This window comes from Artemia franciscana, chromosome 7 (assembly GCF_032884065.1).
Source record: "Artemia franciscana chromosome 7, ASM3288406v1, whole genome shotgun sequence".
Classification (NCBI taxonomy): domain Eukaryota; kingdom Metazoa; phylum Arthropoda; class Branchiopoda; order Anostraca; family Artemiidae; genus Artemia; species Artemia franciscana.
This window is the reverse complement of record NC_088869.1, coordinates 12,015,281-12,042,057: the sequence shown is the minus strand read 5'-3', so window position 1 is coordinate 12,042,057 and position 26,777 is coordinate 12,015,281. Positions and strand designations below refer to the sequence as shown.

The following is a 26,777-nucleotide window of genomic DNA, read 5'->3' as shown; positions in this document are numbered from 1 at the left end:
GAGCGACATTAAAACTTAAAACGAACAGAAATTACTCCTTATTTGAAAGGGGCTTTTCCTCCTCAACGCCCCACTCTTTACGCTAAAGTTTGACTCTTTCTTCTAAATCTACTTTTTAAAACAGTAAAAAACTTCAACTTAAAGAGCGGGGCTTTTAGGAAGAAAAGCCCCTTTCATATACGGATTAATTTCTGTTCGTTTTAAGTTTTAATGTCGCTCCTTACTTTCAGGTTAAAAAAATTTGTTTTTTTTATATTTAATTTCTGAACGTTTTTGAATTAATGCATATTTTGATTTTGGCTCTCCGCAAATAAATAATTAAAACGAAATTTGCGTATTATTTTTTTTTTTTATAAATGGCTTTCTTATAGTTTTAATTGGAAGATTCTGAGAAAAGAGAGCGGGGGAGGAGGTCTAGTGGCCTTCCAATTTTTTGATGACTTAAAAAGGCAACTAGAACTTTTAATTTTTACGAATGTTTTCATTAGTAAAAGAATATACGTAATCTACGAATTGACTTACTTAACGAAATTCTATATTCGTATGTTTTTATTAAGTTTATGAGAGGGTTCACCCCCCCGTCAAAACTTCGCTCTTTACGCTAAAACTTGAATTCTGTCCCAATTCCTTAAGTTTGACCCCTGAATCACAAAGGCTGTGGAACAAATAGTTGAAATTACTAAAAATAATTTAGTGTTTGAGCAAAGTATTACGAGGAGGTGAATCCGTCATATGGGTAATGGTTTCTGTTCGTTTTAAGTTTTAATGCTGCTCCTTACTTTCAGTTGAATAAAACTTTTCACATTAATTTTTCATTGTTTTTTTTAATAATATTAGAAAGTGCTGTGCATTCTTCATTGAAATTCTCTTCCCCCATGACAAATTCCTCCATGGAAAGGACCTCACATGTAACCCCCACCCCACCCCAAACCAAAACAAACACCAAAAACGAGAAGAACAATGGCGAATTTTTTTAAGACAGTGGGAAGCAAATTAGAATGAATATTTCGGCCCTATGTCCAAGGGCCGTCCTCAGCAATGCAAATAAGAAGAAACAACTTACAAGAGGATAAAATCAATAAAATTAAAATGAACAGTTTTTCAAAACAGTCCCTGCATCCTTACTTCAGCGAAGTTCATCCAGGACTGATAAATAAATCGTTATGAAACGAGGAAATTCATTGAAATGAAAGAAAATGATTAAAAACACATTTTTAATGCCAGCTGCATTAAAAGATATGAAAGAGGCTGCTTTCTCATCAACGCCCCGCTCTTTACGCTAAAGTTTGACTCTTTCTCTCAACTCTTTTTTTAAAACAGTAAAATACTTTAGCGTAAAGAGCAGGGCGTTGATGAGGAAGCAGCCTCTTTCATATACGAAGTAATTTCTGTGCGTTTTAAGTTTTAATGTCGCTCCTTACTTTCAGTTAAAAAAAACTTGTTTTTTTATTTAATTTCTGAACGTTTTTGAATCAATGCATGTTTTGATTTTGGCTCTCCGCAGAGGATTAATCAAAACGAAATTTGCATATTTTTTTTTTTGGCTTAATGGCTTTCTCATAATTTTGATCGAATGATTTTGAGAAAAAAAGAGCTGGGGACGAAACCTAGTTGCCCCCCGATTTTTTGGTTAATTAAAAAGGCAACTAGAACTTTTAATTTCTTACGAATCTTTTTATTGGTAAAAGATTTACGTAACTTATAAATTAGCTTACGTAAAGAACTTTTGTATTCTCATGTTTTTATTACATATATGAGGGGATTTGCCCCATCGTCAGTACCTTGCTCTTTACACTAAAGCTTAAATTTTATCCCAATTCATTAAGAATGACCCCTGAATCACAAAAGCCGTGGAATAAGTAGTTGAAATTACTGAAAATACTTTAGCGTAAAGAGCGAGGTATTAGAAGGAGGTGAGCCCCTCATATGGGTAATAATTTCTGTTTGTTTTAAGTTTTATTGCTGTTCCTTACTTCCAGCTGAAAAAGCTTTTTCGCTTTTATTTTTTAATTGTGTTTTTTTTTTAAATAATGCTAGTAGCCTATATCCTGCTCTCCCTTCATGGAAATTTTTTTCTCCCATTACAAATTCTCTAAGGAAAGTTCCCCCAGCATATCCCCCTCTTCTCAACCCCTCCCCCAAACCAAAAAATCCTCCTGAAAACGCCTGTATACTTCCCAATAACCATTACTATATGTAAGCACAGGTCAAAGTTTGTAACTTGTTGCCCCTCCCACGGGGACTGTGGGGGAGTAAGTCGTCCCCAAAGACATAGTTAGAAGGTTTTTCGACTACGCTGAATAAAATGGCTTTCTCAGAATTTTGATCCGTTGACTTGGGAAAATAATTAGCGTGGGAGGGGGCCTAGGTGCCCCCCAATTTTTTTGGTCACTTAAAAAGGGCACTAGAACTTTTCATTTCCGTTAGAATGAGCGCTCTTGCAACATTCTAGGACAACTGGGTCGATACGATAACCCCTGGGAAAAAAAACAAAACAAAAAAAAAAACAAATAAACACGCATCCGTGATCTGCCTTCTGGCAAAAAAATGCAAAATTCCACATTTTTGTAGATAGGAGCTTGAAACTTCTACAGTAGGGTTCTTTAATACGCTGAATCTGATGGTGTGATTTTCGTTAAGATTCTATGACTTTTAGGGGGCGTTTCCCCCTATTTTCTAAAATAACGCAAATTTTCTCAGGCTCGTAACTTTTGATGGGTAAGACTAAACTTGATGAAATCTATATATTTAAAACCAGCATTAAAATGCGATTCTTTTGATGTAGCTATTGGTACCAAAATTCCATTTTTTTGAGTTTTGGTTACTATCTTGCCGGGTCGCTCCTTACTACAGTTCGTTACCACGAACTGTTTGATAGCATCGACCACTCAAGAAGTGAAGTTAGGTTATTCCTAATGAAATATACCTAAATATGGATAAAAATATAATGCATTAGAAACAAATTTGGCCTATATATTTGGGCATTACAGGGGCTGGCGATAAAGTATAGCGGGTCTGCCTGAAAATTGTGTTAGGTATAATTATTCAGCATATTATGAAGTAAAAATGATTTTCTAACTTCAGACTGTCCAAATACTTTACCCCCACCTTCCTAATGTGCAAATATATAGCCCAAATTATATATTTTCCATCTATTTTGTCACTTCTCTTTCTCTTGTCTCTCGCTAAGTTGAAAGAAACTAACGAAGGAACCGGTTCTACAATGTGTCAGTGGATGAACAACTTGAGTGGTCGGTCCTATAATAACCAAGTACCCAACGGTTTTTTACTCTTGTTTTACTGTTTATATTGTTTCCTTTGTAATCCGTCAAATAAAACTATTTTAGTTTTGCATTCTCTTTAACGCCCATTGTGGATTTTTTTTTTTTTAGATCGAATTTGATCTTGGGACAAAATGTCGATTTCATTCGATCTTTGCTTGCCCTATTCTGAAACAGCAAACTACAGAATCGAACCCTCCTACCCTTCTTGTCTGTGGTCATGCGATATCGGAAGACGCCCTTTCTCGTTTGTCCAATGGCAGGCAAGTTAAGTTACATGTTTTTGTTTTTCTTTGGATTTTGCCAGCAAATCCGCCATAAACCCTTTATAAAAATAATAATTTAAATCCAACCGCTATGCAAATACATAGAACAAGCGAAGAAATTTTTTCTTGTGTCTTTCTTTCTCATTTTAATGCCTAGTTTAGCGTTTGCTAACTGATTTTTGGCCATGCCCCTTCTACGCATTTCTGAAATCCTGATGCACCCCTCTTGATCTTAAAATTTTGTTATTCAAAATTTAAGTGTCTCCACCTGAAGGAAGCTTTAAAGGCCATTAACTATCTTTTTTCGGGTCGTCGTTGAAGCCAGGGTTGTATTCAGGATTTCTTTTTTGGGAGAGGAGGTTACAAAAAGTTTTTTTTGCTGGGGGGGGGGGACAAAAAGCTTTAAAAAACGTTTCGAAAATTTTTTATATTCATTTTTGCTACATTTTTACGAGTCGGACAAATATTTCGAGGAGGCTTCAGACCCTTTACCCCCCCCCCTGGATACAGTCTTGCTAGAACCATATTTTTATTTTAATGAAAATTATTCTCTAAATACAACACCTTTTATACAATGTATGGCGTCCTAGAAAGACTATCATGTATCTTTTTTGCTCTTTAAGTGCATATGGATATGACGTCATTCGCAGGATTTTGTTTATTTTTTTTTTTAATTAAGGCTTTAAAGTATAATTGGTCGGGGGGGTGCATTTACATAAGGGTTTTTTGGGGGAGGGGGTTACAAAAATCAGAAAACGCATAAAAATAGGTTATATTTATTTATCCAACGTTTTTGCTAGTCAGAAGAACATTTGGGGGGGGGGGGGTTCAAACCCCCTGAACCCCACTACCCCCGCCCTTTTATACAGCTGTGTTGTCAGTATAATCACTCCTGACGGCAGTTCATCATACCAAATCAAAATTCCCCGTCTTGTATTAACCAAGTTAAGTTTATCCCCTCTTTTGAACTAAATACTATTATCACAAAATTTTTACGTTACTAAATTCATAAATTTTCTTTTCAATTGATTTCCAGAGTAGTTTTCTGTATAACTGTGGTCCAGTTCCCCAAGCTACATACAAAACTTCAATTATTTTTTTGGCTTGCATTATAATTTCTAGACTTGTTTTTCAGAAAGATCTGGTGAACATTCCAAGATAAAGTAAATCTTAAATCAGCAAAATTGGATGTGGTGTTTATATATCCTAGGGTTATATCCGTTTTTTATAAAAAAAACGACAAAATCAGCTTTTTTCTGTAGGTTTGTTCACTTAGTGATATCTCTCGATTTTTTGTTTGTTAATTTAATAAAGCAAGAACTTCAAATACTGAACATTAAAAATAATTGTTGCGTCTGACGCCGTAACACTTCTAACGCCGTAACACTTCTAACGCCGTAACAGAACAAACAGACTTCGAATGGCCCAGTTTGATCAAAGAGACCGAATTCTGTACATAATCATTGAATTGTATTTACTGTGATTAGCGATTTTTTTTTTCGGTCACCAGCTTGGATCTTTTTTTCTGAATTTTTATATTTTATTTATTTATTTATTTAAAATTCAGTATTAACTAACACTCAACAAAGCCATATGCCCTCCAAACGACAGGGTGTGAGATGGAGAGGGATATTTTCCTCCTTGAGGACTTGCAAGAAAGATTTTGTATCTGAAATGTTTGTAAATAGTTAATGTTTGTTTTATAGCTAATAAACTATACCATCTATGAGAGGGGTTGCATCCTTAATATCACTTTTTGAGCTGAATTTGCATAATGTTTTTACTCAATGTATTTATGAGCATAAAAAATATTGTTAGTGGGTAGTGTTATATATACCGATTGGCTTTTAAAACATTTAAACTGAAAATTTTGTTTGTTAATTTGTAATGTTTGTTAATTGAGAATGTTGTAATTTGTAAATTAGAATTACAAGTACTTGAACTCCTGAGGCACCGTGCAAAATACTTTATATTCATTACTGAACAACTGAATTAATTGTATTCATTCGTTAATCAGTCTTATGGTCCAAACGATATTTTAGTTGCTGAGATATTGTTTCTCATAAACGGCAGAAGGATCAAGGGACCAGACCAAGATATAGGCATCTGCAAATGTCGTTTAAGTAGTAAGTTTTGGCCATACGATGCCCTTCAGTTGTACTTCTCGTTCGTCACTATTCTTCAAATGATGATACTTTATGACATTTTGGGTTGGGGCAAAGTTATACGGCGCTGCAGACCGCAACGAAAAGTCATATAGCGGTGGGTAGTTCTAAACTGCAGTCCTAAGTCCTGCTCATCTAAATGGTTATATATGAAGTAGTAGCTCACTACGAATTTTAGAGTTGGAATCTTGGTTTTTACTGGAAGTTTGGAAAATTGTGTATAGTTTATCACACGAGCGGTTCAAAACACGAGCGGTTGAGCTTTCAAAACATATATACATCTAACTGATATATGGAAAACGATTGTTGCTTATGCATGATCGCATTCAGATGTGATTAGAACTACATGGCACAGGGGCTAAAGTTAGTCTTGCGAAAACATTTCAAAATTGGAATCGTAAGCAAAAGAACCCCTGCTAATTGCAGTTGAAGTGACAAAAAAAAAAATTTTGTAACTGCTGAAATAAATGTACACTAAATGACGGTGTTTTTCAGAATGTCCATTTCGTGGGCTTTTTCTTGGCCGTCTATTGCAGAAGATGGCCATAGATGCATCCAATAAATGTGCCGCATCCAGTAGATGCAGCGGAAAAGAAAACAATTAAAAATTTTCCAGGTTATTCAAATCAATGTATAATTGACAATGGCTCTTTGTTTTGCAAAAAGCCCATTTTGTAAAATTTTTTGGGGCCCTTGTTTGGCTTTGGCAAGGTTGTAAATAGCTCGGCCAGCAGTCTTCTAAGCCATTGTACACTAGACAATTTTGCTTTGTTGTGCAGAACCCTTACTTTGTAAAATTTCTTATGGCCCTTGCTTCGCTTTGGCAAGATTGTAAGTAGCTCGGCCAGCGGTCCTCTAAGCCATTGTATACTAGATAATGGCCATTTGTTGTACAAAAAAAAAACATTTGTAAAAATTTTGGTGACCCCTGCTTCGCTTCGATAAGATCATAAGCTGCTCGGCCAGCGGCCTTCTATGCCATGGTAAACAAGACAATTCCTCCTTGTTTTTCAAAAAGCTCATTTTTCAAAATTTTTGGTGGCCCTTGCCTCGGTTCAGCAAGATAGTAAGTAGCTCAAATGCAAGAGCACCACTAAATGCAGTGAAAATAGAAAAAAAATTGTAGATATATTCAAATTAATACACACTTGACGATGACTCAATAGATCGATAAACGCTTTTTCGTAGGGTTTTTAGTGTCCCTCGCTTTGTTCTGCCAATATCATAAGCAAGATCTTAAAAATATAACAGAAGAAACAGACAAACGAAAATGTACTGTTTGTCCAGCATAAAAGATTTTTGCGCAGATGAAAAAATTTTTCCATGCAATGTCAGCGCAATTTGATTGCAGCGTAAAGACGCATTGCACCAACACATCAATTTGAAAAATCCTTTAGTTTGGCCCAACATAATATCATCTTGGTTGAATTAAGATTGTTCTTTCTACTCTGTTTACAAATATACTGATCTGCTCATTTGAAGCAAACACCAAAATGTTTTTCAAAATGCGCTGAATTCTGAATTTTCAAATCTATTAATAACTACTGCGAAGCAAATACCCTTTTGTAAACACAGCATCAGATCCTTGTATCCTTGATGTGTTCAGTCAAGAATTTTGATTTTAACGTCGCAAGCACGGCGTATTTGAAGATCAGCCTGCATTTCTGCCTACAGTTATATTTGTTTAATACGTCTTTAAGAAAAAGTAAAGTAGATAGATATGAGATAGATTAAAGTAAAGGCTTTGCCGAAAGGGTGATAAGCGAAAACAAAAGCCAAAACCAATTACCATCAATTAGCAATTACCAATCAGCCTAACTCTTCCTCCTCATTTAGTAATTTCCCCCGAATATTACAAAATCGTAGCAATAAACTTGAATATCGTAATATTTCGGATATCGAATAATGAATAATGAATATCGAATATCGTAATAATATTATGAACACAAAAAGAAATAAATTTAAACATCGTAAATATCCATCAACAATGCTGTGCACAGTCCTTCTTATCGATCCGGTTCAATTCCCTTGGGTTTAAAGCGAAATAAGGGTGAACTAAGGTTGAAAGTACCAATATTTGTTGGTCTAAAGGGCTGGAGTTGCTAGCTTTAACAATTTTTATAGATAATTCGCATGTAAAAATCGATTTGAACCACTCTGCTCCAACTTCATCTAAATATTTGAATAAGAACTATGAACCACATTTGCCAGTTTTAAAATTAAAAAACATTTGAGATCGAAGCCACAAGGACTTCGAATGATGGGAGTCTAAGTGCTTTTTGGCGAAGAAGAAGAATAGATATTTTGTCACAAAATTAGTTTTTCGCTCTCCATGAGAACGGCCACTTAGAAAACATAGGCCTTGTGTTTTTTCACATATTTTCAAGTATATGTATTTTTACCTATATAATTGATGATGAGCTATAAGTGAAGATGATATTTTTCCTCAGCTAATGAATGAATATTTGAGTTAAATTGTGGAATCTAATTATTATTATACATAATTTGAACTAAAATATAGTTTAATAGTGAAAATCATGTGTATATAATTTCTACAAGGGAAAGAGACATTGGAGGAATTAGAAAAAAAATTTGAAGTGGTATAATTTGTATTTACAATCCTCTAATCTTGAGCGAATCAGACTTTCTACAAAAAATATAGAAAGACACAAAAAGGAATAGCGAAAATATAATAAAAGGACGCTACTGATGTTTTGGACCGATTTTTCTTTTTGGTCAATAATGATGGTGAGGTGAAGTTTATAATAGTGAATTCTGCATTTTATAATTTTTAATATTTTGCTTTTACCACGTAAGTTTAAACGCTTTTATTATTTTACCCAGGCACCGAAGACGGGCCATGACCAAAAAAATCTTTCATTTTGGAATCAAGCCAGCTTCTGACAAGAGTTCAATTTGAAAGCTGAATCCCATGTCCGCAGGATGAACAAACGTCTTCTTATGGAAGAAAATTGGGTTTGTTTCTCTTTCGGATAAAGGTTGGAAAATGTGTTACTCTGTGACTAATATATGTTATTAAAATATATTTTATTAAATATGTTACTAATAAAAGTTTTTCGTCCATGCACTCATGAAAGTTTACTGTTGATAAATTTTGAAGCATATCAAATAGATTTTTAAATACGTGAAATTCGAATGTCTATTTAATACAGAATTTATTACATGAGACACAAAGTATAACAATTATTAATTGACGAAATTTTACAAATTTTGGCAAAATTGCAAAACTGGCAAAATTTTTGCTCCCCTTTCAGAATTTAGTTAATCTTCCTTTTGTATTCTTCCCTTCTTAATCTGTGCTGTTTGGTTGAATACTTTTTTGTCTTACTTTGGGATAGAAAACAAAAAGGATGAAAAGACACGATATTCTTCAATGCTCTTTCCAAATATAGTGATCACTGGCGTGGCAGTGGCGTACCAGCAAGGAGGGTACCAGCCAGTTGCAACCCTACACTGTATACGCAAGTTCACTGATTTTTTAGATTTGCGATTGATTTTGTATTGATTTCTCTTCAATAGTTGGTTTATAATACCAATTAAAGCCAATTAAAAGAATCAAATAAAACTCTACAAACTTATGTATACAGCCTAGGGCAATATCTGGGATCCCATTAGAGAAAAAGTAGGAAGGCAATCGTGGGATTGTTTGCTATTATACATTTGGAAAGAACATTGATTAGGTAGCACATTTTGTTTTATTTTTTTTTTCTATCTTATTTCTGCCCTATTGGCTATGTCTAGTTGTTCATTCCTTTTTTTTCTTCGTGTTTTTGTAGCAATGGCTTAAGTATTCTTTTCTATTCTTTCTTATGCTTAAGGATGGAAAATGATCATCAGTCCAAAGAATTCTGAATCTTAAAAAAAAAAAAAATCGGAATCTGATTTTTTTTTTGGTTTGGTGTTGATAAATAATTCCAGATATTGTTCTAATAAATAGGTCTGATTTTTTTTTTTCAGATTCAGATGTCCTTATTGTTCTATGGCACAGAATCCGCTTGATGCAAGACAAATTTATTTCTAAAATTCTTTATATATACTATTTTTGATTTTGTAATTTTCTCTCCTGAAAAGTTTAACTGGCTTTATTTAAGGAACTAGACACCTGTGTTGAACCCATTCATTTTACTAAATTCAGAATAAACGTCATGATTTTACCTTCATTTTTATATTTTCTTTAAAAATAGTTGCAGGTAGGAGTATATTTTGCTGCTGGAAAAGACCAAAATTTGGTTCACAAGGTGGCAAAATGTGTGGCAAGTGGCAACACCTAACCACTGAAGAGACAATTTTGGTTTTAATCTTTCTTAATAGAGCTGCCTAACTTTTAATTTGAATATTCATTTAAATAGAATATTTGAAATCTAACTTTAAATTCAATGAATATTAAATGATGAATATTAAATTCATCGACCAATTTACTTGTTTGAATCCTGCTTTTTTCACATCAAATTCTTTTGAATTTTCAATTTCTGTTTGACGCGTTTAAATACTGAGTCTTTTTGTATCTTATAGGAAGCCGAACTTCATGCTGACGCGGATCGCCTACGCAACGCGTATAGCCTACCTTCACCATCTAATAACCCCAAAGACATTCAAAATGACTACCTAACCTGTTGTTGTTGTTGTTATACTCTCCTCTGTGCTGTATGTACCTTGAGAGCCTTATCTCTTGGTTCTCATCCCCTTTTTAGAAATAACGATTAAATAGCAGAAGCCCTAAAAAATGCACTAAGATCTGGGTGATCTCTACATTTTCAGGAACTGATTTAAATCCTCCAAGTACTAGCTGCATTGAATAAGCTACATACTTTTTGACAAAGAAGCCAAGTATATTTGAACGATAACCATTGTAACTTGGGCAGTTAAAAACGATATGCTGTAAGTCTTCTTCCACATCGACACAATTGGCACATAATGGGGATTCACCATATATTTTCGCTTTGTAAGTTCCAAAGCCAGCATGGTTTTATCTTAATCTAAATAGAATTCTCCCTTGTTTTCTAGTTAAAGAGCTCTATACATTAATTCCACCCTCTTGATCAACATAAGGTCTAAAATGCTGTTTGTTCAAAGTCTTTGCACTATCTGCAACCTTTTTCATAATATTATCTATTTTTACTTTGATTTTATGAATGGTACCATTTATCAAGCTCGATTCCTCGTGATGTTGCCTCCTTTGCTATCTTATCTCCTGATTCATTGCCAGATATACCGGAGTGCGATGACACCCAATGAAGATGTATATCAGTAGTTTTACTCGCTTCTGTATAAGCAAGATGACACTCCATTACTTCACTTTTGTTTGAAATAAATGGATCATACTTTGGAACTGCTTGAATTAAGCTTTTAGAATCAATACATATGACTATGTTGTTGTTTCTAAAATTATTTGCTATACATTGAAGTGTCTTAAGTAGGGCTTTAACCTCCACATTAAATATTGAGAAATATTCTGGTAGTTTAAATATTTGTGAGACACTCAGTGAAGGTATGACAAATGCTGCTCCTACCCCTCTACCATTTTCAAACTTATAACCATCCGTATAGATAATTAGAAAATCTTGGTATCTATTACTTAAAGTAATTAAAAAGGATAATCTATGGTCTACCATTTCTGGATATTGGATGGTCAGGTCATGAGAGACACTTTTCACTATCCTGAGTGGAGGGCATGGCTTTGGAGGCTGGTGTAACATGTCACAAATTTCTAGTGACTCATCATAGGTTTTTGCCATTGTCAATAAGAATTCAAATATGTTGGATTCATTCCATAGATACTTGTTATTGGCCTAAGTCCAGTAACCAGGCTTAAGGATATGTGACTTGATTGGGTGTGTTGAGTGGGTGTGCGTAGGTTTTTGATTTTATGTCGGCATTCTAGGTCTTCTATTTTACTTTCTGATATCAAAAATTTAACTGGTGTCGTTCCTCTTGCCCCAAATGCAATCCTCAAATACCAGTTTTGTATTATGTCCAAGTTACAGAGGGTTGACCCTGGAGCAGAAAAATATATCTCAGATGCATATTCAGTCTTTGATCGTATGTATTTCTTATAATATTCTAACAGAAAGTCAAGTTTTAAACCCCAAGTTAGGGCCGTCATTAATTTTATAATATTTAATCTCTTTATACATGATGATGATATATTATCCATGTGTAGTTTCCAAGATAATCTGCTGGTGAAAGTACAACCCAAAATCTTGACTTTATTAGTATAGTCTATCTCTTGGGCACAGAGATAGAAGTTTTTGAGTTGGTCTATTATTCTTCTTGTAAAGACAATGGCTCTAGTCTTGTTTACAGACAACTCCTGATCTAGGTTACCACCTCAGTGTTCTAGCTGCAATAAGCTGCTTCTCAGAATATCTTCTACTTATTTTAAGGTGGTCAACAGTGCCCAAATATTATTCTCATCAGCAAACATAGCTAAAGAATCTCCATATTCTTTGATTGGTATGTTATATTCACTGATATTATACAATAGTGGTCCCAAAACTGAACCTTGAGGAACACCTCTCTTTGCTATGACAGTTGCTCATGAGGTAGAATTGCCGACTCTTACTCTTGTTTCCCTATTTTTCAGGTAGTTGCTTATGAACTTAAGTGTCCTTCTTCCAATTTTTGTTTGCAGTAGCCCTGATAAAATTTGATGATGGACTGTACTATAAAAGGCACCTTTCTGATAGCACCTTTTTGATTGCATTTGTCCATTTTGAAATTACCAAATCTAATTCCTTGTATGTCAATTGATTGTTATAGTCTTCTTTGTTTTCTTTAGCAGATAGTTCTCTCACCCTTCCCCTAATACGGCTTGTTTCACTGAAATCTGGGTCTTCCTTTCCTATAGTACTATTTAGATATTTGACCGCTGCCTCTGCTTTTTCATCATCATTCACCATCCATTGGTTTTTAAAGTTTAGTGGTGGGTTATGTTTTAAAGCAGGTGCTTTTTGTTCATATTTCTAAGATATGCAAATACTTTGGAAGTTGAATCCCTGAAGCTAAACTTTTCCAAAAACTTTTTCTAGCTATCCCTCTGGGATCCAACAATGGTCCTTTTGAACTCGGCCTAAGCTTTTTCCATTTGTAAGTAATTTGATTACTATTATTATTTTATATAGATTCCTCTTCCTTGTAAATTCTTTTTTTGCCACTTCACAGTCGTTAGTCTACCAAAGAGAGGAATGTCTTACTTTGGGTTTACCATTTGACATTGGGATGGATTGTTGTGAAATTTCAAGAATTATTTGCTGGAAAATAGCCACTTTTTCTTCAGTACTAGTACCGTCAGTAGCCGGTAGGTTAAGTGCTGTAGGGGTCATTTCTTTTTTCAACTTTAAGTAGTCTGGCTTCCTAATTATGAACTTTTTCTTCTTTTTAGGTGCATTTTGCGAGGAATTTGATTGATTAGTGTGTGTAAGAATTGGCTGGTGATCACTAATAAGAACATCTTGATCTAGGGCATAAACAGTACATTTTATAAAGTGATGGATCAGCAAAAGCAATGTCGATAGTAGTAAATTAACCAGTATTTGGATTCAGTCTGGTTGGGAGACCTCTTGAGGCTGCTAGACAAAGTCTTATATTTAGCATGAAACTTTCATTACTTTTTCCCGCCTTTTTTGCAATTGGACAGTAACATAAGTTTCTGCTATGAGCATTGAAGTCCCCCACTATGAGCAGCATCTCATTATTTAATGTTGAGGTTTCTTATCCGTGCAGAAAATTATCAAGTCCAGCTGCAGAGCTTGAATGGCTGTATATGTTAATTATGTTCAGTTTTAAGTGATTATCCAGAAAGATCTTGCTTCCAACTGCCTGAAACCTTTCGATGTGTTCCTCTCTAATGTTAAAACTAATCTCAGTAAAATGTAGCCTACTTCTAATGTATATTAAGACACCACCCTTTTGGGAGTCCAAAACATGTCTGAAAAGGCTTAAGACATGTCTCTTGCAAGTAAATAATATCCGCCTTATTATCATTACAGAAACTACCTAATAAAAATTTCTTTTCATTTTTGATGGAGTTGCAGTTTCATGCAAAACAATTTTTAAATCAATCATTTTTGGCTAAGAACTTGGTTCATTTGTTCAACCTGGTTTACCTCATTTCAATTTATACAACTGTAGTTTTTCAACCAATTCACACATTTTATCTATTTGATCTGTAAGAGGTAGTTTTTCTAGATTCAATAGTTCCGGGTTCAGTAAAATACCCAAGGTGACTTTCTTTGCTGTTTCTTCTGCAATATAGTTAACATCGTTGCTGATGGTTTTGGGGTTAAGAGTTGGTCCTGTTTTTTGTTGATAACGTCTCTATAGCTTTTAAGTGTTGTAGTAGCTCATTTTAGTAGCTATTGTAGTAGCTGATGCAACATTTTAGGTAATGGTTTTGGGGTTAACAAATGGTCCTGTTTTTTATTGATAATGTCTGCACAGCTTCTATATGTTTTAGTAACTGATTTGTTTTTTTTTCGTAATTTGGAGAATATTTTAATTCTGCATTCTTATAGGACATTGTGATGACGTAGAGGCGTGTGACCCTTTGCAGTTTGCACAGCTGTAGGAGTTTGTTCTGGTGTGAATGTCTTTGTTTTTTAATTGACAAACTCCTGAGTCATGATTTCCAGCACATCTAAGGCACGTAGGCTGATGTACTCTGCAGTATTTCTGTACATGTCCATATCTCTGACATTTATGGCAGTGCAGTATTCTTCTTACATATGGTAGTACCTCTCTTTTTCTTACTGCAGACCAAACAGTGGAAGGTAGAATATTGCTCTCAAAAGGCAGCATCACTGCATAGCTATCTTCTAGAGTTTAATTGTCTCTATTGTACTATTTTTGTCTTTCTGCATTTAGAATCTTGACAGGAGCCTCAGTCTTCCTATTAAGTTTTCTGAACTATACTCTTTGGGTAATCCTTTGATGATGATTCTCACTGTCATTACCTTTCGAAATATCTTAACGTCTGGATTGGCTATTTTAGTGGTTTTTAATAGTTTGGAGGCTTACTCTTTATTTCTTTCATATATTGTGGCCTTTTCTCGCAATTCTTCTACTTTTTAATCAAATTTGTTACCTTGTAGCATGTCTCTTACACTAATTTCTAGTACTTTGTCAATAGAGATTCTTTGTCCTGCCATAGCAATGTCAATTTGTAGCTGTATTTTCACTTCTATGGGTTCGTCTTGTTTTATATTAACAGGGTAAGCGTTATTTTGAGGATTACTGAGTTCAAAACTCTTCTTGTTTGCTTGGTTGGGGTAAGTCCAGGTGATGTGACTCTTCTTTTCCTCCCAGGATCTGAGCTCAGTCCAAGCCTGGGAAACTCAGCTTCTGTAATGTAAACTAATCAATTTCAAACACAAATTTCATTCCACTACAAATATTTTATTAAGCTCAATATCACGATTAAATTGGATAAACAAAACCACAATCTCACAAATACTTTTATATCCCACCATTTTCCTCCAATACCGACTACCTAACTTCATTTCCTAGATTGTTGAACTTAAATATTGCGCATCGAGTTCCTCAGCTATAGACAAGTTTGTAGAAAATAAAGATTGGTAAAGTGGTTTAGCGTTAGCCCTCTCAATGAATTCAGATATTTTACCGGACCTGCTTCATAGATGGCTCTCCTCTCTTGATGATGCAAGCATCATTCTTTATGTTTAATGAATTTGGAGCTGCTGGGATTTGTATCAGGAAAATTTAGAAAGCCTGAAAAAATCCATAGAAAACCCTAAATATAAAGTTTAATCCTATAAGAACTCAAACCCCTATTTTAGAGGAGGGTTCTAATGTGCAGTTATAACATGTGATGACATTTTGATACCTTGTAAATCATCAAAACAGACCACTGTCTAACATCCAACGTTCTGAGCACCATCAAGCAAAAACATTATCTATCATAGGCTTAGTCCTAAAATTGATTAAAGGCTAATACAAGTGATAGTTTTATTTGCTTTTTCATCATTAGGATCTTCCTAGGTAACACTAAACACTAGTGCTTTTCCTCTTCCTTTTTTTTCGTTTCACTACCAGTTTCCCACATGTAATTATCGGTGGTATTACATAGTGCTGCTTTCTTTTTAGTAGCTTTAGTTATTTTAAGTGGGTAATTTACAATTAACTTTGAATATTAAATTCAAATTGAAATGAAAGGTAGTTGGTAGATAGATAAATAGTAGAATGACAGAAAAGGTGGATGACAAAAACCTGATCTTTCGCAGAAAAGCCCTCTTCACCATTATTACCCTCTGTTGTTTGAGCGACTGAAATTCTAATATTTTTTGTTGGTGAAAAACTTGATCAACTCTCAATTTAGTATTTTTATGACAAAGTTGCTTGAAAATAACAATTACCATATCAAAATATTTTAGCAACTTGAATAATAAATGGGTTATTCACAGCAAATTTTAATAGCTTTATGTTCAAATATACTTGCGAGTATTGCTCATACGTAAATGTTGTCATGTGTAATGATTAATCTCACATAAATGCACCTGTAAATTTAATTATACTCTTTAATATACACGTAAACATACTCGTAAATGAACTGAAATTAGTTTAAAAAAAAAAAACATTTTTGTTACGGAAATAATGAATGAAGTTGAAATTTAAAATGAACAAAAATTGTTGCTCCGCATAATACCCAAATTTTATCTATAGAACTAGCCAAAGTAATCTAACTCGTAATATTTTCCAAAACCTGTAGAATTCTGGAAACTGGCGCTTTACTGAAAACACAATACCGACCTTAAACAACAACATGTTCTCTTAGGATCAATATATCATTGAGCAGTCTTCCATCAGCCATGACATCGATAACTTTTAGTTTGCTATTGAAATTTTCTAAAAAAAAAACTCCAGAAAGCTTAGTTTTCAGTAAAGTACAAGTTTATAAAAGTCTACAACTGTCGGAAAAAATTACAAGCCAGTTTATTAAAGCTGGTCTTGTAGTTATATCTCGTCTAATCGGTGAAGAAACAAGTTTTGTTTGATTAAAGTCTTATCTTCGCTCTTTACTACCGTAAGACTTAATTCTTTTAAGTAGCTTTTATTAAACATACAGAATAAAGACTATATAAAGATCTTGGTCTAATTTAAGCAATGAAACTAAACAAGTCACTAGGATTTTTTTTTAAAATACGGTATTAAATACAAGTTTTACTTCCCTTAAACTTTTCAAAAAGACATTTGTAACTTTTACACTTGATGAGGGAGTCCAAATGGGGTTTTATCGCATTTATTTTTGAAAATCAATGCATAAAAATTATGTTATTTATCATGAAAATTTTTTTTTTTCAGGAATGACATTAGTTTTCATTAGGCATTTTTTTCATATCTCGTTTTTAGTTTTCACTTAACATAAGAGCTGGGAGAGGAATTAAACAAGAGAGAGGAGAGGGTCCAACCTCCAGATAAGCACTTCCTCTGTGAAGATAAGAATGATGCTATTAATATGCATCCTGACCTTTCCACTCCGGAAGAGCCATATGGAGCCTTACGATGAAGCTTATTAAGACGAACCAATAATAGGGACGTAGAGAGAGACTGTAGATTTGAGGCAAATAGACAGGAAATGGCTGAAAATCTTCTGTTTAAGGTTCTTACGCCATGGAAAATTGATTGGCTCTATTAGAATTTTTGACCCTTTTTGTGAAAAAAAAAAGAATTATGTTTTGTGGTACTATATGAGAGAAATCACCATTTTGCTGTTCTTTGTCCAGATCATTGGGTCAAAAACTGTTCAACGTTTAAGACCACGATAAATCAATTTGTTATATTAAATTTGTATTCTTTGGCATTTTATCCCTTGTTGGAAAAAAATGCTTTGTGGCAAAAACAGTAAAATCGACACTGGCCCGGGGGTTGAAAAGATGGGAGGTGATATATACATAAAAATTTTCTGGTTATCTTACAATTTCTATTCTTTAGCATTTTGACCTTCTTCGGGCCAGATTGAAATTTGGTGGTAAAATACGTAAGAGCCAACCACTTCGCTGTGGCATGATTTCTTTTGTTACTTAAGAAGGGTACTAGATATAAAAATTTTCCTTCAAAAGAACCCTCTACCAACATTATTTAACAATAGGTTTAATATGATCACCCTTAGTAAGCAAGAATAAAAAACGAAAGAGATATCAGTACTTTCTTTGCAAAAGAAAGCATTTTTCCTTTGTTGTTCAAGGTGGGGGGCCGTAACGTTCCTTTAACGGATTTTCAACCACAGTGATAAGAATGGTGATCTTTTTATTTCATTCTGATGCCTATTCCAAGTACTTTCAAGCTCTTTTTCTAGATTCCTGAAGACTTGTTTTCACTGGGAAACCAGAGTCCCTTGTCAGGTTATCCCATAGACTGAAACCCAGGAATCTGGGAAACCAGATTACTGTTTTAAAATTAAGTAAAACGAAATAATAATTACTGTCCCTGAATTAGCTACAAACAAATGTTTTTTTTTCACTAGTCAGTTTGTTTTTCACAACACGCTTATAAATGTTTGGCAACTCTGAGCATTGTATTTTTTTTTACTTGGTTTCAGCTATCGCTTTCCAGTTGTGTAAATAAACAGATCCGCCAAGTCAGCAATTTATAATCAAGTCATTCATCTTTTTTTAATCAGCAGATTTTTAACTAATTAAATAAAAAACCAGTTTTTTTAACTGAAAGTAAGGAGCGACATTAAAACGAACAGAAATTACTTCATCTATGAAAAGGGCTGCTTCCTCATCAACGCCCTAAAGTTTTACTCTTTCTCTCAACTCTACTTTAGCAGTAAAAAACTTTAGCGTAAAGAGCTGGGCACAGATGAGGAAGCAGACTCTTTCATATACGAAGTAATTGCGTCGTGGGAGCAACACTTCGGTTTTGTCCCGTTTTTTTTCATATGCCGCTCATCTCGGCTTATTCCTGGAAACTGGTAAGGGTCTAACCTCTGCGGTTTTTACGGAAAGTGTTGACCTCCGGCTGGACAGATGAATATGACATTACATTTTGGAAACCTCCGCAGAACTCTTGCCTGGGGCCAAAAAGGATGTTTTTTGCTTGTTCACGAACCAGAGCCTATGATGAGCGAAGGGAGGTGAAGTTTTATAGCCTTTGTCAGAGAAGAGTATCTGAAATTGAGCAGCCAAGCTTTTGTTTAATCAAACCATGTTTGAACATAGATGGATAGATAAACTTTCGAATATAAAACATTCTTCGCCGTCCCATTGTCTCTGCGTATACATAAATTGTCAGTTTTACCGACCCTCGAACATACAACATACATTTGTCCGTGGGAAAAACAATCCTTATTAAGATCTATACCACATTTTTCTAATGATTGCCCTTGAGATTTTTTTGATGATGATTGCAAATGCTAATCGAATCGGGAATTCCAATCTTTTAAATTGAAAAGACAGATCCGTTGGAGAATCATGGGAATGCGAGGAATAAGAACAGCCTCACCCTCAAAAGACCCTGTCAAGATTGTTGCCTCTATTACGTTTTCCATTATTTTTTACGGCAAGTCGCGTGCCATTGCAAAGCTTTAGTGGGTTAATTCTTCAGAACAGTATTATTGGTACGCCTATTTTTGGCTGTAGTACGTATGGTGAAATCCCTGGGAGATCCAGGGAATTTGAAAATTCAGATGGATAATTAACTGCTTCATTTGGTTCCTGAACTGTATCGACTGACTTGTATATTACTTCCTTGTCTCGAATCTTAGTCAAAATAATATTGTTGATTTTGTGAAAGTCTTTATTCTTGGCTGCCAAAATCGCTCGTTCACTGAGCCATTTATGATTTTTATAATTGGTTAGAATATTCGGAAATACCTTTTCAACCAGTAGGCAGTTGTATATGTTCCTAAATTGAGTCTCCTGGGAGCTTTCGGTTTCCAATTGCTAGTAATTTATCTGAAAATATTTCACCAGAGTCATCGTTTTGTAATCAGAAAAGCAAATTTATAGTTAGTTTTAATGTCTTTACGTGTGCCCATAAAAGAGAATTTTTCAGGCAAGCATTCATTTCGTCTGCAGGGGTTGATCTAGGTATTATAGGTAATGTTTGAGATTTTCGCTTATGAAGAATAATATTTTGAGGTAAAAAATGATTACCAACCATAAAGATTGCCACTTCGCCGATAGTTGGAGCATTGTATCTACGCACATGTTCACCAGTCGGCGTTTTGTCGGTGGAAATAACAATTTCATGCGTTTCAGTAGGCATCAAATCGATTGCTGTTTTGAACAGGCACACTAAATCATTATTTTTGTGGAATAGATGTTGCAATTAGGAAACGATAGTCCTTTCAACGTCGGGAGAAATTTCGCAACGTGCATTCCATTCAGAATTGCTATCACTCATGAAGTACAGTTGTAAAAATTTATGATTCTCACCTGAGAATGGTAGAAGGGACCCTGTTCTATGATAAATTTTCCCTTTTACTTTGAAAGTAGGCATAAATTAATCTTGATTTTGGATTTGGACACCAAACGAGGTCATTTGGAAACATGAGTTATATTTTCTGATGTTTAAAAAAGAAACGCCTGGATTCTGACGTAGTACTAGTAAGCAAAGTCTTCAATGGCTCTGGTGGTGCAGCCAGTTGAGGAGGTTTAATTTTTCCTGAGGCACAACATATTCCCATGGTTTCATCATTAAATTTCAAGGCCAAATTTCAAATTTCAAAAGGCCAAAGGCAAAAAGGATAAATTTCACCCATAGTCACGATTTGAATATCTTGACCCAAGCTATAATCATCGGAAGGGCAGTACTTGAATGCCAGTCGATTATACACCCATTGCTTTTGTAATATAGTGACACACCTCCTTTTTTACCTTTCCCATCAGTGGCAAGTCTGGTTTCGTGTTGCTCTGGTAGTTTCTCGACACCCCTTCTTTTTTACTTTCTCTTTTAGCATCAAGCCTGGTTTCGGTTTGCTCTGGTAGTTCCTCGACACATCTTCTTTTTTTGCTTTCTGCGTCAACTGCAAGTCTGGTTTCGTGTTGCTCTCGTGGTTCTTCGACACGCCTTCGCTGACATAAATTGCACATTCTTAATCTGGTCCTTTCTCTTCGAACCGCAAGCCTGGTTTTGCGTTGCTTCTGTGTTTCGTCCTGGTGTTCAATTTTTGGTAACATTCTAGAATAATTTCTTTTGAAATTAATTGACACTTGGACAAATTGTTTTCAAGCACCAAGCATTCTAAAGCTCAACAATTTTTAATAAACTTCAGAATTTGGTTTTCTATTTTGAGGTTTTCGAATTACTTTGATCCAATGACAAAATATATTGAAATATTTTTGCAATTACCTGTTTTTTTACATTTTAAGCAACTTAATAAAATTGAAAGAGCCTCAATTTTTTTAAATACTTACTATTCAAAAAAAGTTATTATTGAATGTTTGATTAAGATAGAGTGGTAGAGAAAATGAAAAAAAACTGAAACCGCTCTTTTTCCTACTTTTTAAATGATTGCCATTGTGCTTATTTTTATCTTTTTTCCTTTTTATTTTTCGTTTTTCCAGTTTTTTAGTTTTTCTTTATATTTGTTTTTTTCTTTTTTATTTTTTCATTTTTCTTTGTCATTAGTTTTTGTCTTTTTTTATTTTTTTATTTTTAGTGTTTTTCTTTTTTTTTAATTTTTTAATCTTATTATAATTTTTTTCTTTTTTAAGTTTTTTCTTTTTTGGTTTTTTCTTTTTTCAACTGTTTTTCATTTTTTTTTCCCTTTATTTTAGTTTTCCTTTTTTTAAGTTTCATATTTTTTTAATTTGTATTCTTTTTCAGTTTTTTCTTCTTTTTTAGTTTTTTTTTATTTTCATCCTTTTTTTCTTTTTTGTTATTTTTAGTTTTTAACTTTTACGGTTGCCTAGTCGGCGAAGTCGGACAAAGGTTGCCGCAACACTTCACGCTGACCGAGCAACGTAGGTCAAATTTCTGTTTATTTTAAGTTTTAATGTCGCTCCTTCCTTTCAGCTGAAAAAACTTGTTTTTCTTATTTAATTTCTGAACGTTTTTGAATCAATGCATGTTTTGATTTTGGCTCTCTGCAGATGAATAAATAAAACAAAATATGCTTATTTTTGTGGCTTAATGGCTTTCTCATAGTTATGATCGAATGATTTTTGAGAAAAAAAAGAAATGGGGGAGGAGGTCTAGTTGCCCTCCGATTTCTTGGTTACTTAAAAAGGCAACTAGAATTTTTAATTGTTTACGAATGTTTTTATTAGTAAAAGCTATACGTAACTTACAAATTAGGTTACGTAACGATATTTTCTTTTCTCAAGTTTTTATTATGTACTTGAGGGGGTTTACCCCTTCGTTAGTACCTGCTCTTTACACTAAAGCTTAAATTGTGTCCCAATTCCTTAAGAATGGCCCATGAATCACAAAAGCCGTAGAATAAATAGTTGAAACAACTAAAAATACTATAGCGTAAAGAGCGAGGTATTAAAAGGAGGTGAGCCTCTCATATGCGTAATAATTTATTCTCGTTTTAAGTTTTAATGCTGCTCCTTGCTTCCAGTTGAAAAAACTTTTTTATGTTTATTTTTTCATTGTTTTTTTTTATAATTATAGAAAATTCTGCGCTCCCTTCATGGAAATTTTCTTCTCCAATGACAAATTCCTCATTGAAAAGTTCCCCCAACATATCTCCTTCTTCTCAACCCCTCCCCCAACCAAAAAATCCCCCTGAAAACGTCTGTACACCTCCCCATAACCATTACTATGTGTAATCACTGGTCAAAGTTTGTAACTAGTAGCCCCTCTCATGGGGACTGTGAGGTAGCAGGTCGTACCCAAAGACATACTTATAAGGTTGTTTTGACTACGCTGAATAAAATTGCTATCTCAGAATTTTGATCTGGTGACTTTGAGAATATAATCAGTGTGAGAGGGGGCCTAGGTGCCCTCCAATTGTTTTGGTCACTTAAAAAGGGCACTAGAAATTTTCATTTCAGTTAGAATGAGCCCTCTTGCAACATTCTAGGACCACTGAGTCGATACGATCACCTTGGGGAAAAAAACCAAAACACAAAGAAACGAATAAACACTCATCCGTGATCTGCCTTCTGACAAAAATACTAAATTCCACATTATTGTGGAATTTGATGCTTCAAATTCCACATTTTGTGGAAATTACTGACGAGTTTTACATTTTTTTGAGAAATTACTTTGGAAACTACTGAAATTTTGTGGAAAATCTGACGAAAATACTAAATTCCACATTTTGTGGAATTTTGACAGCTTGAAGCTTCTACAATAGGGTTTTCTGATATGCTGAATCTGATGGTGTGAGTTTCTTTAAGATTTTAAGACTTTTAAGGGGTATTTCCCCCTATTTTCTAAAATAAGGCAACTTTACTCAGCCTCGTAACTTTTGATGGGTAAAACTAAACTTGATAAGACTAAACTTATATATTTAAAATCAGCATAAAAATGTGATTCTTTTGATGTAGCTATTGGTATTAAAATTCCATTTTTTTTAGAGTTTTGGTTACTATTGAGCCGGGATGCCCCTTAATACAGTTTGTTACCACGAACTGTTTGATACAGATTTACCCCCTGTATTGAACTTGATGACCAATTAAATAAAAAAACTTTTAACTGAAAGAAAGGAGCAATATTAAACCTTAAAACAAACAGAAATTATTCCTTATATGAAATGGGACCGTCCCAACCTCAACACCCCGTTTTTATGCTAAAGTTTTATTGTTTTAAAAAGTAAATCTGTGAAAAAGAGTCAAACTTTAGCGTAAAGAGTGGGGCGTTGAGGAGGGGACAGATCCTTTCATATACGAAATAATTTCTATTCGTTTTAAGTTTTAATGTCGATCCTTACTTCCAGTTAAAAACACTTATTTTCTTATTTAATTCCTGAACGTTTTGAATTAATATAGGTTTTGATTTTAGCTCACCGTACATGAATAATTAAAACAATATTACCATAGTAATTTTACTTTTTAGGATAACTGGCTCTCTCAAAAATTGATGATATGATTTCGAGAAAATAGGAGAATATAGGGGCTTTCTCATAGTTTTAATCAGAAGATTTTGAGAAAAAAGAGAGGGGGCGGAGGTCTAATAGCCCTCTAATTATTTGATTACTTAAAAAGGCAACTAGAACTTTTGATTTATTACGAACGTTTTCATTAGTTTACGCTAAAGTTTGACTCTTTCTCTTAACTCTTCTTTTTTAAACAGTAAAAAACTTTAGCGTAAAGAGCGGGGCTTTTAAGAGGATTAAATAAAAAAACAAGTTTTTTTAAATTAAAGTAAGGAGCGACACTTGAAACGAACAGAAATTACTCCATATATGAAAGGGGATTTTCCTCTTCAACGCCTCGCTCTTTACGCTATAGTTTGACTTTTCTCTTAACTCTACTTCTTAAAACATTAAAAAACTTTTTAGGAGGAAAAGACCCTTTCATATACGGAGTAATTTCTGTTCGTTTAAATTTTTAATGTCGCTCCTTGCTTTCATTTTAAAAAAAACAGTTTTTTCTTTTATTTAGTTTTGGGACGTTTTTAATTAATGCATGTTCTAATCTTGGCTCTCCGCACATAAACTATTAAAACGAAATTTACATATAATTTTTTTTTGGCTAAATGGCTTTCTCGTCTGTCTAAAGTAGGCAATGGCAGATCAAGGTGGGGGCGCGTGTCCCCCTAACTTAATGGTGGATTTGGGGATAATATCATGTTGCCATATTAGATATCATATTTTTCGAAGCGGGTGAACAGCTTTTATTTTTTTATGGCGGTTTCTATAAATTCCTGTGTTTTGTATAAATTTTTTTACATCATTTTAATTTTAACAGATTTATTAGAACTTCATCCCTCAGCAGATTTTAGATTAAATTTACGAACATTTCCACAACCTACTTACGGCGCATACTCATTGAGGTTCCCTTTAAATTGCTGGCATTTCTTTGTTTGCAAGTTTATTGGAGTAAAATATTTTGCAATCCCCACTAAAAAAATCCTGGATCAGCCCCTGGCAGTAGGTTATAATTAGCTTAGACTCAATGAGAAAAAATACGATGTGGGTAAATTTTTCTTTAATATGTAATTTATAGAAATGGTTAAGTTATGTATTTAACATAACGCATTCTGTGCGCCATGCTTTCCATAAGTTTCATCTGCAGTTTCCATGATTTTTTTTCTAAAGTATTATATTTTCATCGTGTTTTGGGATATCAAACAGTTCGTGGTAACGAACTGAAGTAAGGAGCGACCCGGCTCAATAGAAACCAAAACTCTAAAAAATGGAATTTTGATACCAATAGCTACATCAAAAGAATCGTATTTTAATGCTGATTTTAAATATACAAGTTTAGTCTTACACACCAAAAGTTACGAGCCTGAGAAAATTTGTGTTATTTTAGAAAATAGGGGGAAACATCCCCTAGAAGTAATATAATCTTATCGAAAATTACACCATCAGATTCAGCGTATCAGAGAACCCTACTGTAGAAGTTTCAAGCTCTTATCTACAAAAATGTGGAATTTTGTATTTTTTGCCAAAAGGCAGATCACGGATGCGTGTTTATTTGTTTCTTTTTTTTTCTTTTCCCCAGGGAGGATCGTATCGACCCATTTGTCCTAGAATGTTGCAAGAGGGCTCATTCTAATGGAAATGAAAAGTTCTAGTGCCCTTTTTAAGTGACCAAAAAATGGAGGGAACCTAGGCCCACTCCCACGCTAATTATTTTCCCAAAGTCATCGGATCAAAATTCTGAGATAGCCATTTTATTCAACGCAGTCAAAAACCTTATAACTATGTCTTTGGAAACGACTTACTCCTCCACATTCCCCGTGGGAGGGACTACAATTTACAAACTTTGACCAGTGCTTACATATAGTAATGGTTATTTATTTATTTATTATTACAATAGTGGTAAGCATTAATGCTTGTCGCAAAAACACAAAAACACAAAATCATAATACTAATCTAAGGTAAATTGGCAACGACAAATTAAACAGCAAAAACTTCTAAATAAAACGACACTACACAACAAAAGCGTCTAAATAAAAAGGTGTATTTACTAATGCACTTCTAAAATTTAGAACACTCCCTGCCTCGACAACCTCCAAAGTCAAACCATTCCATGATCTGGCAACTCTACTAACAAAAGATAATTGATTAATTTTTTTCAGTGGTTTTGGGGGATGTAATTTATAATCATGCTGACAAGTAGAGTGATAATGGCTAAATTTAAAAAATAAATTTGGATCAACATCATCCACTCTTTCAATCATACGAAACACATTTACAAGGTCATTGCGACGTCTACGAAACTTCAACGACGGGAGTTGAAGCCTAGAAAGTCTCTGTGGATAAGAAAGGCGCTAAAGGTATGGGACCAATATTATACTCAAGAAGTATAAAAGGGAGCATCGAAGGGAGTCACCCTTCGATGCTCGCGTAGCTATTTGGGATTTCACGAAAAGAGTTATTATTCACGAGGGTTAGTCCGTTTTTGCTACGCTTTATTTTCCAGTTAGTTTCGCCAGCGTCCAATTTCGATTTCAGCTCCTGTTTCAGGGCATCGTACTTCTTTTTTTCCAACAGTTCAATCTTAGTACGATCATGAGAGACTTTGAACAAGGGGTATGTAGCTTTGATACTAGCAGTCTCCGACATCAGATAGAAACAAGCTGTATCATGTTCTACCCATGTCTTGAACATCAACTTAATAGGCCTGATCATACCAGGAATATTTTTACCAAGTCTAACTGAGTAGCTACATTTCGCAGGGCAAAGTACAAGTAGCTTGTCGTTGAAAAATTCGCAATCGGTCTCGTTTTGTTGTCTACGAGATGACAAAGTAGCATCTTCAGCTAAACTAATCACGATCAGGTGTTTTGTTTTTTCCACAATATCTGACACATAAAAAGAACTTAAGTTCGAGCTACTGACACTGATTTCCTCGTCCTTTTCACAAATTTTTCAGTTGGGCTTTTTTCCAAGCTCTGACACTTCACCCCTATTAGGTTCTCGGTATTGGGAAGTGTACAGGTGTTTTCAGGAGGATTTT

The 26,777-nt window shown here is 34.3% G+C and overlaps 1 protein-coding gene and 1 long non-coding RNA gene across 4 annotated transcripts in view; both read left to right on the top strand.

Moving 5' to 3' along the window:
* LOC136028602 (E3 ubiquitin-protein ligase RMND5A-like) overlaps positions 1–9,893 on the top strand; it is a 50,603-nt gene extending 40,710 nt beyond the window's left edge. The window contains exons 3-4 of one of the 3 annotated variants that reach the window (XM_065706433.1): positions 3,393–3,553; positions 9,697–9,893. In XM_065706433.1, the coding sequence (XP_065562505.1) occupies positions 3,393–3,553; positions 9,697–9,754 (219 nt within the window). In that variant the 3' untranslated portion in view covers positions 9,755–9,893. Of the gene's footprint in view, positions 1–3,392; positions 3,554–8,556; positions 9,113–9,690 lie in introns of those variants that run through there. The other 2 variants (XM_065706431.1, XM_065706430.1) reach the window with 2 other exon arrangements.
* Positions 1–26,777, top strand: part of LOC136028603 (uncharacterized) — a 135,627-nt gene that overhangs the window by 49,508 nt on the left and 59,342 nt on the right. The gene's annotated exons all lie outside the window — the stretch shown is intronic.